Source organism: Strix uralensis, chromosome 1, assembly GCF_047716275.1.
Source record: "Strix uralensis isolate ZFMK-TIS-50842 chromosome 1, bStrUra1, whole genome shotgun sequence".
NCBI classification, from domain to species: Eukaryota; Metazoa; Chordata; class Aves; order Strigiformes; family Strigidae; genus Strix; species Strix uralensis.
The window spans coordinates 48,688,692-48,704,347 of record NC_133972.1 but is presented as its reverse complement, the minus strand read 5'-3'; the positions used below and the strand labels follow the sequence as shown (position 1 = coordinate 48,704,347).

The window sequence follows — 15,656 nt, the reverse complement described above, 5'->3', positions numbered from 1 at the left end:
TGATTTTTTTAATGTTTGTTTAGGATGCAAATTGATGCAATAAATAAGAATCAGGGGTAATAAAGAGTAATGACTGTATTCTGACAGCTAAGCATTGAGACTGTATGCCAGAACCTGCCAGAGTCTACTATTGTAGAAATTGTTAATTGTGCCAGTCCTTTTGAATATAGATGTTTTCCTGAACACACCAACAATACAATAAGTCAGTAAATCTAAGTTTGACCTGCTTGTTATTATTGTGAGCCCTGGGTATGTCAAAGGCTTTTCACCAAGTCAGGATTATTAATCAAACCTGACTCCCTTTTATTGATTAGACCTCAAATGGTTGGGTTATATGCCACCCTGTTTATATATTGCTATTTAATTTGCAGCCACCCTGCGTGCACTCTATCTAAGTGACAACGATTTTGAAATCCTGCCGCCAGATATTGGGAAGCTCACAAAGTTGCAGATAGTAAGTAATTTATCTAAATTCTGGGAAAATCAATTCACTTTTGCAACGCTTGTAGGAATAGAATCTAGTCAATTTGAGGAGTAGTAGGGTATGTTTACAGGAATAGACCACTACACCTGGAACTGTTTCTTGTTTACCAGCAGACACTTGTAAATAAATTGGAAGAATTGAGCGTTTAGGGGAAAGGTGGGGGCAGAGGGAGTAGAGTTCTAGTTTAGGCTGCTTTATGGTAACAGAAAATTGTTCTGACTACTTTATATTCACTCTTAGCTGAGTCTTAGAGACAATGACCTGATATCACTGCCTAAAGAAATTGGTGAGCTCACTCAGCTTAAGGAACTTCATATCCAGGGAAATCGTCTTACTGTGCTGCCCCCAGAACTAGGTAAGATTATGGATAATCATTTATTTATTTGAATAATAAATCATGATGCACTGTGTTTCCTCTGAAACAAAACCAGTTGTTAAACTCTAGGAAATGATTACAACAAAAGTTGTCATAGCTGCTAATATTTACTTTCCCCTGAGAAATACTCACTTTCTCACTCCTACGGGATATGCAGAAGGGGCCAGAAGATGATGTGTGTTTGGTTTTATTATTTTGTTACATGTTACATTTTCATTGTGTATTAGTACACCTGACTGACAATTTGTAAATAGCATCTTGCTTTATATAACATATCATTGGGTCTGCAAAGCTATTCTTGTTTCTGGCTGGGTTTTATATTAAGCAAAAATGACAGTATAAGTGGTTTTTTTGTGACTGTTCCTGTAAAAACAAAAGTGTGATCAACTAGAGTAAAACACAGATAAATTAGAGGAGTTTTGGGGCTTTTTTTGTTTGTTTTTCTGTTTCAGTAGCCTACCTTAGTGAATTAACAGCTCTTTCACTTAAACCAGTGGAGGTGGTTGACAACTTTGAATTTGTGGTACTGGCCATTTAAATGTGATTATAAGTGGCTTCTTTCAACCTATAAGGTAGAATTTTTCTTAGAAACCTAACTATTGATTTTGCTGAATTTGTATTGCTGTATCCCACTTTATGTGAGGGCCATTAACTTTGACAGAAGTTATGCCTGTTTGCCTCAAGACAGCATTTGGTTTGAGATCTTTTTAAAGATTGTCATAAAATATTTTTGTTGGGAATAATGTAGGTGTGTCAATTACCTGTTGAAACACCTGTTACATAGGGTTTATTCCTTGTTTCTTGTTATTGTGGACTGTTATATAGGGAAGCTTCTTTGTTTCTACTAGTATCTTCCAAATAATAGTTCCAAAAACTCAGGAAGATAGTGACTGAAGTTAGCAGCATAAAGCAAAATATTTGTTGTCGTAAGAACTTGCTTCGACCCATTAGAGAATGCGGCAGCTGTGTGCATAAATGTGACAATCTGAAATGTATGCTTTTTGTTTTGTACAGCAAAGTATCTGCTTTTTTCTATGAGGTGGGGTAAGATGCTTGTTTTGACTCTTATTTGCTCACCCGCCATGATTTTTTTGCCTTTATCAATTTAGCGGACTATATGATGCTGAGTTTTTTGTTTTGTTTTTTTTTTTTTTTTCTCGCCACTGGTAGATGAAAGTTGCTCTCATTTCCTTAATTTCAGATGTTTATTCCTTGACACAGGCATACTTTCTTCAGCTTTTTGTCAAAGTCATATTTATTTATAAAGTCTCTTTCAGCAGCAATAACATTTCAGAAGCATGTAGTATCTGTAAATATACTTTTATGTAGCTTCATAAATTATAGCCTTGTGTTTTCCAGAAAGTGGAAGTTAAATGCTGCATTGAGTTTAACCACCTTCTGTGGCTAATTAAATGTTCTAAACATGCTGCTGCCTTGCAAGCATAACAGCAGATTCACTTTAAATGGTTTTATCATCATTGTCCAAACCAAATGGAAACATTTTAAACAAAATTCTTGATGTTTATTTTGTAGTGATCTGCAAACCTCAGGATGACCCAGGGAAACATTTCTCCTTTTAGTTAACATTTATTTGCATTATAGAACAATATCACATTCTGGTAGAAAAAGGACTTGTAATTTTGCCCCACCTGATCAAGATGAGGTGCACTGACACAGCTTAAGTGCTTGTCACCTCTGTTCTTTATTACTCAAATGCTATTCTATAAATTATGCTTTTCTCTTCATGTATTAAATTATCAATGTTTCATTTTGCGGCCTCACCCAAGATCCTCATTCATGATCAGCTGGCGTAACTTCTATTGCAGTCTATGCCATGTGTAGTGCTAGAACTATGTCAGATATTTAAAATAGCCTAGATTTTGGGTTATATTTACAGAGAACATTACTCTGAAGTCTAGATTTGCAACTTGTGCAACTTGCAAGCATATTTACTGCGCAAAGCAATGGTCTTGCTTGTTTATTAAACATCTAGGCAAACATTAGAGAGTGGAAGTAAATGGAGCACCAGGCTGGGCTTGTGGTGGCTTGTTTGAGATCGGGTAGGAGCAGGCCACAGGCAAGCATGAATCTGCTGAATGATTAGAAAAAGTCACTTCATCTCTGCAACCCTGTTTTCCCTTCAGCAAACTAGGGCAATTTAGAGAAGCATGCCTTTGCAGATAGTTTTGAAGTCTGCCAATGAAAGGTGGTATGTGAGTGTTACACACTAATGAATGGACTGCTAATTCCATAGTTGCCATCTGAGGAAAAAACAATTTTATCTGCTGAGTTCTACCTCCTAAATTTTTAAAATTGGATTATAATGTAAGGAGAACTATCCAAATACTTGGCGCTGTGCATGTTGGATAAATAGCTTTTCGATGAAGCGATCCTATTTGCATTAATTGGAGGTACTGCTGTTCCATTTAAAGTAAACAATCTATCTTCTCTCATTATCACTTTCATAATTAAAGATGCTGAAGGCTTTTGACTGGCTTAGTTCAGGCACTGGTGGACAGCAAGGAGTCATTAGACACTCATTTACCAGGGAGATGGGCACAGTATAAACACCAGAATAAACCAGCGTATTTGAATGAGGAGAAGGGGAGGAGTACATTAAACTGTTTTTTAACAGTAGTGGAAATAAATGCAGAAGAAGGCATGGAGAGTAGGGTATGAGAAAAGGCCATAGACAGGCACTGGGATCACAATTTTGGAATGGAAAGAGATACCAATAAATAAAACCCTGCAGTCTGCTCTTAATTTCACCTGACATGATTGAGCATGGCACGTGCCAGTAAGAGGGCTGGGGGAGATCAATATTATTCTCTGCTTAGTTTAGCAGAGAATACCTATCACTAATTTAAGAAAAATATTCTTGCCCAGGAGGAAAATAGTGGTCTAAAGGAGTGCACTGGTGCTCTGGGTGAGTGTGCTTGTCTGTAAATACAGTATGTGTGAGTGATGAATGCAGGAAATGGCCAGGAGTAGGTGGGTGGAATTTGCAGCTTGTTTTTATCATTTTGTCTCTCAAAAAACCCGATCATGAGGAATGGTGGTGGGCAGTCATATATAAACTTTAAAGAAGCGCTGGCATTTTTTTCCCTAGCATTTAAAAGGTTATGTGCTGCATTGCAAGACAAATAAATCATGATTCACTTCAACAACAGAGTTGCAGTCAGTTATATAAATTGCCAAGGAAGCACTAAATCTGTCACTTTGTGTATTCTGACTATTTAACAATTGGAACGGTGTTTGGAAAGAAAGCCGAGTAGAAACAAGAACTGCGTAAAGTGGCAGATGCAATTAGTAAGATCAATGATGGTGTTTTAAGTTCATTGTCTGGTCATCTGGGTGGACCCATATGTGACACACAAAGATTTTCTTAGCGGAGTCAGGAGTGTAAGAGTAATATATGGTGCAGAATATTCACAAAGTTGTAGCTAAATCTAAATAGCCACCCAGAGAATGTAACTAGCTTATCTGTAGGTTTGTGGGTTTTATGTGAAAACAAATGTCATGATTTTTAAAACCCAGATTCTAATGTTGACTGTGTTGGTTACCCTGCTGCCAACATGCATGTGTGCACACACATACACAGAGTTCACTCATATATATGCATTTGGGAAGAACAGTGATTTCTAGGGATGCATTTGTAATTGCCATCCTCTTTTTCCAAAACTCAGTGTTGGCATCAGTGGCTTTTAAGTATACTATTCAATACTGTTTGAGTTTATCAAATAATTTCCTCAGGTAAAGTGAGACACTATCAAAACTGAAGTTAGATACATGCTTGAAAAGTAGAAAATTCAAGCTCTTTAAAAAGGAAAAAACACCACTTGATGGGGTAAGAAGTCACGTTCCTTTTTAAGGAGGGTGAAGCATTTTGTAAATTAAATCTCTATGTCAGAATGGCTAAGTAATTCTTTCATCATTTTTTAGTTTTGAATAGCTAAATTATCTTCTGTGGGTAAATGATTGGCTTTAAATAGAAAGTTCAAGGAGTCCTGCCAAAAGTCGCAATATTTCCATCACAGGAAGACATTTTAAAATAGTTTGTGAGTACTACATTACGCAAAGTAGTTGCTGCAGTTGTTTGTTCAAGTTAATATTAAATCGAAATAGCAGTGTACTTAGGTAATTATAACAGGCATGTGCAAACATAGGAATCACTTATTTCACAAAAGGTATTTCTTTTCTAAATATACTAGACGTAAATGCCTAACTTTTCTTATTTCAGTATAAACTGTCACCGCACTCTACCTGTGTCACAACACAATGCTGCTCATGTTACCGTAAAAGCCGGAATTCGCTCTAAGACTTGTTTTGGAGTTCCAGAAAGCAGGCATTCTGTATTGCAGCACTGGATGCACGGGGCATCATTCCACCTAACGTGCATACACTAAAACAAAAGTTCGTTCTTTATATACCTTAAAGACATGAATATTCATCCATTTTCCAGGAAGTCTCCACCTTTCTGCCTATCTATTACATTCACATAATGCTGGCATTGCAAAACTACACTACACATGCGCGGGGGTCTCGCTTGGTTGTCGGTGGTCATTTGGGGAGTTAGCCCCCTACTCCTTTTTCCCTTTTATGATCACAAGTCTTTTGAGGACAATTTCTTCTCCTTGGATGTTGCCCAACTCTGTTGTCCGGCCAAGCTTCTTGCCCGCCTTGTTTGAGCATTTCTGCCAGGATGTATCTATTCTCAAGATTAGGATATTTTCTCTGTACATTTTAATCACTCAGGTCTTGTTAAATACGAAGTTAAACATTGTTCAGTAAAAGAATTTCTTAATATTTAAGGTATAATGGAATGCTTCTCTTATCACTAATTGTTACAGGCCTCAACTTGCAGGCACCAGCTGCTTGCAGGCATCACTCAAACTTGAAAATATAGGTCTGTGGTGCTTGTTGGAAGCCTAAAGATCCTGGGGCTCTTTGGACACCAGCTCTGAGCACTGGAACAACTAATTGATACCTTGTAACTTAAAAAAAAATGTTTCTACTTTTGGAAAGAAGGCAAAAGTGGTGTAAAAAACTGAGGAGCTTTACTAAACTTCCCAGTGGATAAATGAAATAACTTGTTTTCTAGGACTACTGATGTACCAGTTATTAGTTAAGAAATAATAGAAAAATGTACGTAACAAGATAGGTCACAGACAGATCATTTATGTAAGAAAAGCATCTCTGAAAATTTGTGAATATTCTAGTTGTGTTTCTCATTTTAGGCTTATTTTAAGCTAAAAAAACCCCAAAACCCACCACCACCAAAACCCACCACTTTTTATATAGTTAGAAACCAGGCTGATTCCACAGAGTACTTAACGGGAGTTAAGGTGTATGGGAAGAGATGACAACTCTGCAGTTTCATTATACACAGAAAGATGTTTTCTACAGCCCATCATTCAGATTTACACCACAGGCATTCATTTCCTTACACTGCTGTAATTCTTGCCAAAATTCCCAAGATTCAGATTTGATCTTACATTAGTTTTTAAAATATGCAAGTCCTACTGTCGCTTCTCAGATGACTACAGTGTGTGTGTAGGCTTTCCTAATGTTGACTGTACTCTGATTATAAGTACCATCAGCATAATAATGATGTTTCTGTCAGCAAATATTTCATCTGTTCTGTTGGAGCTGTGGTAGGTAAAAGTACTGTAATTAGAGCCAATCTGAGCAAATGTTATACTTGTTGTTAAATTTGGTTCATTTTATGTGTTTCATGGTACTTAAAAGTGGTTTTGCTCTACTGAGTACTTGGCAACCTGTGTTTGAATAGAAGTTTCAAAGGTGCGGGGCAGAAGCAATACAGTGAATCCTTTTTGAACTCATATTTTTAAATTAACTAGATTTTGGTCTGATGGGGACCCTTCAAAGACAGAATACTCTGTTGAATTCCCCTGTAATTGAGAATCCCAGGGGAGTTTCTGAGGTTGTAAAAAATGTGCAATATGTTTCAAAATAAATTGGGATGCTGATCCTCTTAAGCCTGTAATACTTCCTGTGCCATTAAAACATCTTTGATGTTAAACTACTTTGACATCATATTAATTCCTTTTGTTCCAAAACCCGTCTGCCTCATAGTGAGTTTCTTCAGTTTCTTCACTGGGAACACTTAGCAGTGACTGTTGTTTTGCCCCTCAAGATCCTGGTCAGTGCTGGACATTTGTTACACAGAGCAGTGAAGGAAATGGTACTTCTAGCAGAATGTGTTACCTTTCAAAGAAAGAAATTGGTGAAACTTGGCAATACATGCAGGTCTTCTAGTAAATGATCTCTCTTATATTAGGAATGAGGGAGAAATTAATCAAGTCATAAGTAATTTGCAATAATTTTAGAAAGAATATAGGAAACATTTTGAAGTAGTTTCTTGCTGTTTCTTCTGCCATTCCCCTTAGCTACCCACATCACAGCATCATCTGGGCTGGTTGCCTTGGTACCTGAAGGCTGTGTGTGGTGGAGTTTGGCTGTTGAAAGAGCATGATTTGTCATGTGGAAGTACAAGCCATTAGCAGAGTGTTGTTTGGCTAGGAGTGCCTTCTGTGCTGCATTAAATTCCTGGTTTTGTGGCTTTCATCTGTGCATGTTAAAATTATTTACTCTTTCTGCTAGTTGTCCTGCTAAGGTCAGGTTTGTTGTCTGGAGTGATGGTAGAAGTTGCCAGGGCTCTTCTCTTGTTCCCAGAGAGTTAACCAGTCCTCCTGTCACCGGAATGTGGAAATGCAAGTTTGCCCAGCCGGGTTAGGTCTATATTCTGCCTGTATTTAATACCTGAAATGTGGTTTAAGGGAGAAGTTCAGCATTTCATCCATTCTGTTGTCTTTTCCAGGCTTCATCTTCAGTCCTGACACATTCTGGAGTGGAAGTCTCCTTGTGCCAGACTCCCCATTACACTTTGGTATAATGATTCTGGCTGACCTTTGCTATGATGCTGAAATTTCATATAAATATGGATTAAATTAACTTTGTTTTAAACTCTATTCTATGAAAGGTTGAGGTGGGACAGTGCTGGAGAGTAAAATTCTCTTCCCATAGAATTGTAATAGCGGTAGCTGAGGCAATACCTGTTTGCCCTGTATCACTTCACCTTTATGTCAAGGGTAAAGAAGTCAAGATTTAGTTAGTCTGCTTTTACTTTATTACAGCTGTGGTCCTTTTGCTAAGAGTTGAAGCAAACGGAGTAGGTATTCTGGGATCGCACATAATAAGCAGCGTCTTTAACCTATCAAAGGGAAGAGTGAGAAGAGACTTAGCTGCCGATCCTCACTAACTCCATGAGAAGAAAGCACAGGTCATCTTTCTCCCTTGTAACTGGGCAGAAGAAGCAGCAGTGTTTGAGAACTAAGGCAGCTCAGTTCAGCACTGAAATAAAGAACGCATTTTAACAGTGATAAACCATTTGAACAAGACACTACTGGCAGTCTCCCATCTGATGTTTTTCAGTCCACATGTTTTTCTGTTTGAAATGTCTTTATTAAACTCTTCAATTACTGAAATGACAGAGATCTACTGTTAGGTGTATTCAAGTGAACATTCCAGTTGGGGTCTAATCTCTGAGCTCATTACTGGAAATTCTCATTTACATCTAAGTTGTAAGAATAATGTGTGATGTTACAATGTCTGCACTCCTGTTTTCTGTCCCTGAAAATGATTGTAAAACTGAAGATGGGCTAAGGTTTCAGTGTTTGACTTTCAGATTGCATGTTCAACTTTCTCTTACCCTGGGACTTCCTATCTTACGCTCACGTGTGAGGCTGCAGGTGTTCCCGTCTGTGTGGTCAGGAAAGCAGTCATAAGGAAGACTTCCAGCCTGCTTCTCTCTGATTCACGCTCTGGAGTATCTGTTTGGTTTATTTGTATGTACTGAATCTGAGTTCTTATTATTTGAGACTTGAACCTTTTCACCTGTTCTGTAAAACCATCACAAATGCTATTTCGGGCTTCACTGGAGTACTGGTGACTCCAAGTGATACTGTTAGACCTTCTCCAGCACAAGAATGTAGGGTTGCTGGGATCGATCTTTTGGAGGCGCTTCAGTCTAGGTTTAGATTTACTAGTTGTTTTCTTCTAGTGCATAGAAACTCATCAATAAGCAAATGTATATTTTCAACATATGCTATGGAGCTGTAGATTTGTTTATCATACTGAATATTTCTATGAATATTTCTGCTGGTTCCAAAAAGATTGAGTCACACTTCACTTACGTACAAGAAGTCTTTGCTCTCTGTTGCCTTACTGCTCCTTTATAACTACCGTTTAACTCTACTCTCTCCTGTTACTCATCCTTCGAAAATGGTAGAGGTCTTCATAGCAGAGGTGATCATCTTTATAGGAATGATACGAGTTACCGATGCACAGCTTACATGTGCTTAAGATTAGTGTAAAAATTGCTTTTAATAACACTTTGTGGCATAGAAATCAGTAAGTATTTTAATTTTTTACATAGATTTTAAGACATCATTCACAATTAATTGCTTTCATATCATTTTTATGACATAATAGTCATGATATTTCTTCCACCCCTATGCTTAAACCAATCTCTCTCTCTGTGGACACAAAGCACCTGCCACAAAAGTAATAAAAATTATAAGCCCTGTAGTGTAAAGAAAATCTGTAACAAGCCAGGACAGACATATTTTTACATATAACCTAAGTTTAAATTTAGTGTAGTTGATTGATCCCTTACTTAGCATTTAATAAAACAGGATTCAGGGGTATTTGTATCTAAATAAAGAAATAAAACTAATTTCATTCCTCCTGTCCTTAGGTACGACAGCGAGAGCGTAAGACCTTTGTGTTATAAAGGGAAAGAACGTTTAAATTGCAGTCTTAAGAGGAATCACTAAAAGGGTTGTGTTATAGCCTGAGGACTTTCCTTGAGGTCAGTGCAGTAGAGTGTAGGCTGGAAAGTGAGTCAGAGTATCAATGGGACACAGATGTGAAACTCAACAGTATACAGGCTAAAAATTATTTCCATTGATTTTAATGAAGCTCCACTAGGAATGAATTTAAACCATTACAAAGAAGCGTTGATCTGGCATTTTACAGCTAGGATCATGTTTCTTATGCTGAATGCCAATGTTCAGTTCTCAAATGTCAGAGTTGTTTAATTACTTTATTTCACCTTTTAATTTTTGAAAGTATTTAAAGTGTTGCCAAGGGGTGTTCGAGTGGAAAGGACAAGTCAGGTTGTGTTCATTCTGTTTTCTGTTGTTTGTATTGAGGTAATGCCTATGTACATTAGTTATACCTTACTATACTTTAAGTATACATACATTGGGTAGCTATGACACACTCCGTATATCATACGTCACAAGAGGATGAGAGGCTTATAGCTGCATATAAGAGGTGCTTGCAGGCTAGATCTAATGGACAGGAGGAGCCTGGGAAGTCTGGAGACACCCTTGGTCAAAGTGATAAATAGCATCATCAGAGAATGGTTTGGGTTGGAAGGGACCTTAAAGATCATCTTGTTCCAACGCCCCTGCCACAGGCAGGGACACCTTCCACTAGACCAGGTTGCTCAAAGCCCCGTCCAACCTGGCCTTGAACACTTCCAGGGAGGGGGCAGCCACAGCTGCTCTGGGCAACCTGTGCCAGTGTCTCACCACCCTCACAGGAAGGAATTTCTTCCTTCTATCTAAATCTACCCTCTTTCAGTTTAAAACCATACCCCTTGTTGTATCCCTACAGTCCCTGACAAAGAGTCCCTCCCCATCTTTCCTGTAGCCCCCTTTAAGTACTGGAAGGCCCCTATAAGGTCTCCCTGGAACCTTCTCTTCTCCAGGCTGAACAACCCCAACTCTCTCAGCCTGTCCTCACAGGGGAGGTGCTCCAGCCCCCTGATCATCTTCATGCCCCTCCTCTGGACCTGCTCGAGCAGGTCCATGTCCTTATGTTGGGGGCCTCAGAGCTGGACACAGCACTCCAGGTGGGGTGTCACTGAAGCGGAGTAGAGGGGGAAAACCCCCTCCCTCGACCTGCTGGCCACACTTCTCTTGATGCAGCCCAGGATATGGTTGGGTTGCTGGGCTGCAAGTGCCCGTTGCTGGCTCATAGTCAGTTTTCCATCCACTAATACCTTCAAGTCCTTCTCCACAGGGCTGCTCTCAATCCACTCATCACCCAGCCTGTGTTTGTGCTTGGGATTGCCCTGACCCCTGTGCAGGACCTTGCACTTGGCCTTGTTGAACTTCATGAGATTCACACGGGCCCACCTCTCAAGGCTGTCCAGGTCCCTCTGGATGGCACATCCCTTCCCTCCAGCGTGTCGACTGCACCACACTGCTTGATGTTGTCGACAGACTTGCTGAGGTGCACTTGATCCCACCGTCCATGTCACCAACAAAGACGTTAAACAGCGCCGGTCCCAATACCAACCCCTGAGGAACGTCACTTGTCACTGGTCTCCACTTGGACATTGAGCCATTGCCCACAACTCTTTGAGTGCGACCATCCAGCCAATTCGTTATTCACCAAGTGGTCCATCTGTCAAATCCAAGTCCCTCCCAATTTCGTGTGGGACAGTGTCAAATGCTTTGCACGAGTCCAGGTAGATGACATTGGTTGCTCTTCCCTTGTCCACCAATGCTGTAACCCCACTGTAGAAGGCCACTAGATTTGTCAGGCACGATTTGCCCTGAGTGAAGCCATGTTGGCTGTCACCAATCAGCTCCTTATTTTCCATGTGCCCTAGCATAGTTTCCAGGAGGATCTGCTCCATGATCTTGCCAGGCACAGAGATGAGACTGGCCTATAGTTCCCTGGGTCTTCCTTTTTTCCCTTTTTAAAAATTGAGGTTATGTTTCCCCTTTTCTAGTCAGCAGGAACTTTACTGGACTGCCACAACTTCTCAAATATGATGGATAGTGGCTTAGCTGCTGTCATATAATCGTAGAATTTCAGGTTGGAAGGGATCATCTGGTCCAACCTTTCTTGACAAAGGCACAGTCTAGAAAAGATGGCCTAGTACCCTGTTCAGCTGAATCTGAAAGCATCCAATGTTGGGGAATCCACCACTTCCCTGGGAAGATTATTCCAATGGCTAATTGTTCTCATTGTGAAAAATTTTCCTCCTGTGTCCAATCAGAATCTCTCCAGGAGTAACTTGCACCCATTACCCCTCGTCTTTTACATGTGACTCCTTGTAAAAAGCTAATCTCCATCTTTGTTGCCACCCTTTAAATAGTGGAACATGGTGATAAGGTCTCCCCTAAGCCTTCTCTTCTCAAGGCTGAACAAACCCAATTCTCTCAGCCTTTCCTCATATGACAGACTTCCCAGTCTTTGGATCATCTTTGTGTCCCTCCTCTGGAACCCTCTCCAGCCTGTCCACATCTTTTTTGTATAGCAGGGACCAAAACTGAACACAGTCTTCCAGGTGTGGCCTGTCAAGTGCTGAGTAGAGTGGGATAATGACTTCTTTATCTCTGCTGGTGATGCCCTTGCTGATGTAACCCAGCATCCTGTTGGCTTTCTCTGCCACTGCAGCACACTGTTCACTCATACTGAGCTTGTTGTCCACCAGGACCCCCAGGTCCCTTTCCACAGAGCTGCTCCCCAGCCAGGTGGATCCCAGTCTCTGCTGCACTCCTGGGTTATGTTTTCTCAGGTGCAAGACCTTACATTTGTCCTTGTTGAACTTTATAATGTTCTTGTTAGCCCACTCTTCCAGCCTATCCAGGTCTTCCTGCAGGCTGGCTCTCACTTTTGAAGTGTCCAATTCCCCACTCAGTTTGGTATCATTGACAGACTTCATTAGGGTACACTTGATCCCATCGTCCAGATCACATATGAAGATATTAAAGACCATTGGGCCTTTTCAGCTGGCTCTGACCCTTATCACTGGCTCACTCTGACACTTTCTGCAAACATGACTGTGGGAGGCAGCATTTTATTTGCTTTTATGAGCTCTTTCCTGACCTTTACAGGCAGTTGAGCAAAATATGAATGTTCACACAAAACCACTTTTTATTTCAATAGCACTGAGGGAAAATAAGAAGAAACATTGACTATCATGTTTTAGATCAAATGCAGGATATATTTAGTGAGGGAGGTACAGGGAAACTGTAGCTGCCTTTTCCCTTTAACATCACTCAGGATAGGTTGTGCCCGTTATCATATGAGATGTCTCTTCAGTCCACCTATATCTGTGGGAGCTCTGAATTTAAGCAGTGGTAAATGGTATTTTTAGTCAATGGAAGGCATTAAGTTAGAACACATTAAAAATATACATACTTTGATTTTGTCCTGGAAGTTTCAAGGGGTTTTGTTGTAGATCTATTTACTGTAGCTTCCAGGTGGCAGCTAACAAGAGGTGTGGACAGCAGAAGGTTTTCAGGTCTGTACAGCTTACTAGTTAGGCATAGGAACAATTTGGTTTTAAGGTGGGTTAAACACAGAAGTTCAGTCACAGTGATCCAAGCAAACTTAATGGTTCAGGATCATCTTTAGACACAATGAGTGCTGAGATAGAGAAAAAAAAAAAGCCAAGATCAGGTATTTCTGAGACTACACAGCTGGCTCCTTTTAGAAGTTTTTGGTCATTCTGTGCAGGTTGTCCATAGCCATCAGCTGTTAGACCTTTTTCTCTGCTCTCTTTTTTTCCAGACTCTTCTCTTTTCAGCATCTGCTCACTGGTAGCAGTATATGTCCACTTTGCATTCTTCCTACTTGGAAATTTATGTCCATTCAAGATAGAAAGCTTAAAAGAAGTATCCTTCAGGCTTAGAAATTAGAAGGTTCTTTAAGCATGTTAGACCTGGGTTCTGGGATATATAGTTTTGATTATTTATTTATTTATTAGAATAATTTTAGAAGTGCTCAAAAATAATTTGAAAAACATTCTGGTGATCTAGGAAAGGGGCTGTGCTGACTAGTCTTACAGCCTCCTCTTCCTCTCTTACCAGAGGCATGTGACTGTAATGCATTTCAGTGGAGTTGGTCTCTTTCAGTATGGCAAAATAGTAAGAACCTTAAGTCCATTATGAAGAAATAGAATTTTAGTCTACTAGTTATGCCAAATTTTAGAGATGATAAATATTTTTTAATAGGCTGATGTACATGGAAAGAACAAACCAGCAATGAACAATGCAATCTCCAACCCTAATATATTTTGTGATTGAATCTTTAGTACTGGATTTTTACTAGAGGCAATTTTGTATTTTGCTTACTAAAAATATCTGAGGGATTTGATGTGATCCGTGTAGCAGAACAGTGTATAAATTTCCTACAGGCCTGGGGATAGTGTTCTGCTGATGCTGCTGTTAGACAATATGCATAAAGGCGCATCTGCCATGGCTCTTTTCTTGCCCTGTAGCTCTAGTGCTGTAGGGATGGAATAACAGCATTTCTTAGAACAGTGCTGCCACAAAAAACCTTCTAGGCAAGGAGATGGTTGGGGGGGTGACAGGGACACATCTGTAAGGTCCAGTTGCACAGCACTCCTGCAGTGAGCCTGGTACCAGAGCCATTGCTTCAGGCGGGCTTGATCATCTCTTCCACACGGCTGGGTTTGTCTTGGTGCACTGGGGCAGAAGGGTTCATGCAGGGCTCCTGTGTGCTTGTGCCCCAGCATGTACTGTTCCTGAGACATTACTGAGACTTTGGCCTCATGCTTGGGGCTCCTTGGATGTCCTGTAGCCGGAGCAGATTTAGGTAAGCCCTTGATTCACACGTGGTTTAGTTGTAAGTGCAGAACAGACACCAGGATGTAGCCCTAAGCAATAAATGGTTATGCAGCAGTGACGTGTTTTCACCCTGTCTCAGTTCTAATTATGTGGCTTCTTTGTTCTCAAGTGGCTTGCCTTATGGCAGGAGTGTTAGACTTTGCTTCTTCCCTAGTGCTGATAAGGTGGGGCAGGCTCTCCATGACTTCTTATCCTCCTTAGTTTTCTGCCCATTTGTGTCCTTCATTTCCAGATGGAAATGTCAGTATTGAACAGGGGAGGAGTTTAAGGCATCAGGTGCCCTGTCCTTCCTGCTTTCTGTGAGATGGCCCTGCTTTACTTCACTGTGGAGGAGCACCCACTCTCTGCCTGGTGCTTGCCATGAGGACAGACAGGTTGTTCCTTTTCACGCTACAACACTTCATTCAATTCTTCTGTTAAAAGCCCAGACTGTGAGGTGGCAGCTGACCTCTTGCTGCACCAGTAGGTGGCCGGTGGGATGGGCTGCTGGGCCAGCTGCTGCCAGGAGGGCTCACAGAGGGGCATCCTGGGCAGGGAGGGGGTGGATTTCAGTGCAGGTTATGGACTTTTGCGTGCCCGTTTTCTCTGTAATGAGATTAATTTTACCCTTAGGGCCTCTGCTTGCCCCTTCTCTCTGAAGGTAAAAAGTAATATCTGTACCTGCCTGCAGTGTGTTTTGGGGAAAAATAGAATATGGAGGAAAATGATTACTTACTTTGGCATGGAGACCTACAGTTCATTTTGCTTGAGTCCTCTTTTTGCTGTAAGAGTTCTCTGGCTTTAGTACAATAGTATTTATTACAATTAATTATGTTTAAACGGGCCATATGGTATTTGGAATGGAAGTGGGCACACTACGCTGTGGGAATGGAAAAATATGGCAGCATCCCCTGGGCGGTAAATTTCTGACACAGTTTGGGACAAAATGATTCAGCTGAGATCCTGGCTATTGAGATTTTGGGAATGTGTGACTTATTCCTATAAAGAACATTGAATCTGACCCATGATGGGGCCAAGCTTGCCTCCCTAGATTTAACTATTTTTACTAGTTGTACACAGATTGATCATTTTACCATGACGCAGTACTTGTAGAGCT

At 40.4% G+C, this 15,656-nt stretch overlaps 1 protein-coding gene across 4 annotated transcripts in view; it reads left to right on the top strand.

The window, feature by feature from the left end:
• RSU1 (Ras suppressor protein 1) overlaps nucleotides 1–15,656 on the top strand; it is a 114,562-nt gene that overhangs the window by 31,236 nt on the left and 67,670 nt on the right. For all 4 annotated transcript variants that reach the window (XR_012628571.1, XR_012628570.1, XM_074865165.1 and 1 more), the window contains exons 6-7: nucleotides 372–454; nucleotides 725–839. Coding sequence is in view for 2 of the 4 variants with exons in the window: in XM_074865165.1 (XP_074721266.1) it covers nucleotides 372–454; nucleotides 725–839 (198 nt within the window). In the remaining 2 variants the exon portion in view is untranslated. The remainder of the gene's footprint in view (nucleotides 1–371; nucleotides 455–724; nucleotides 840–15,656) is intronic.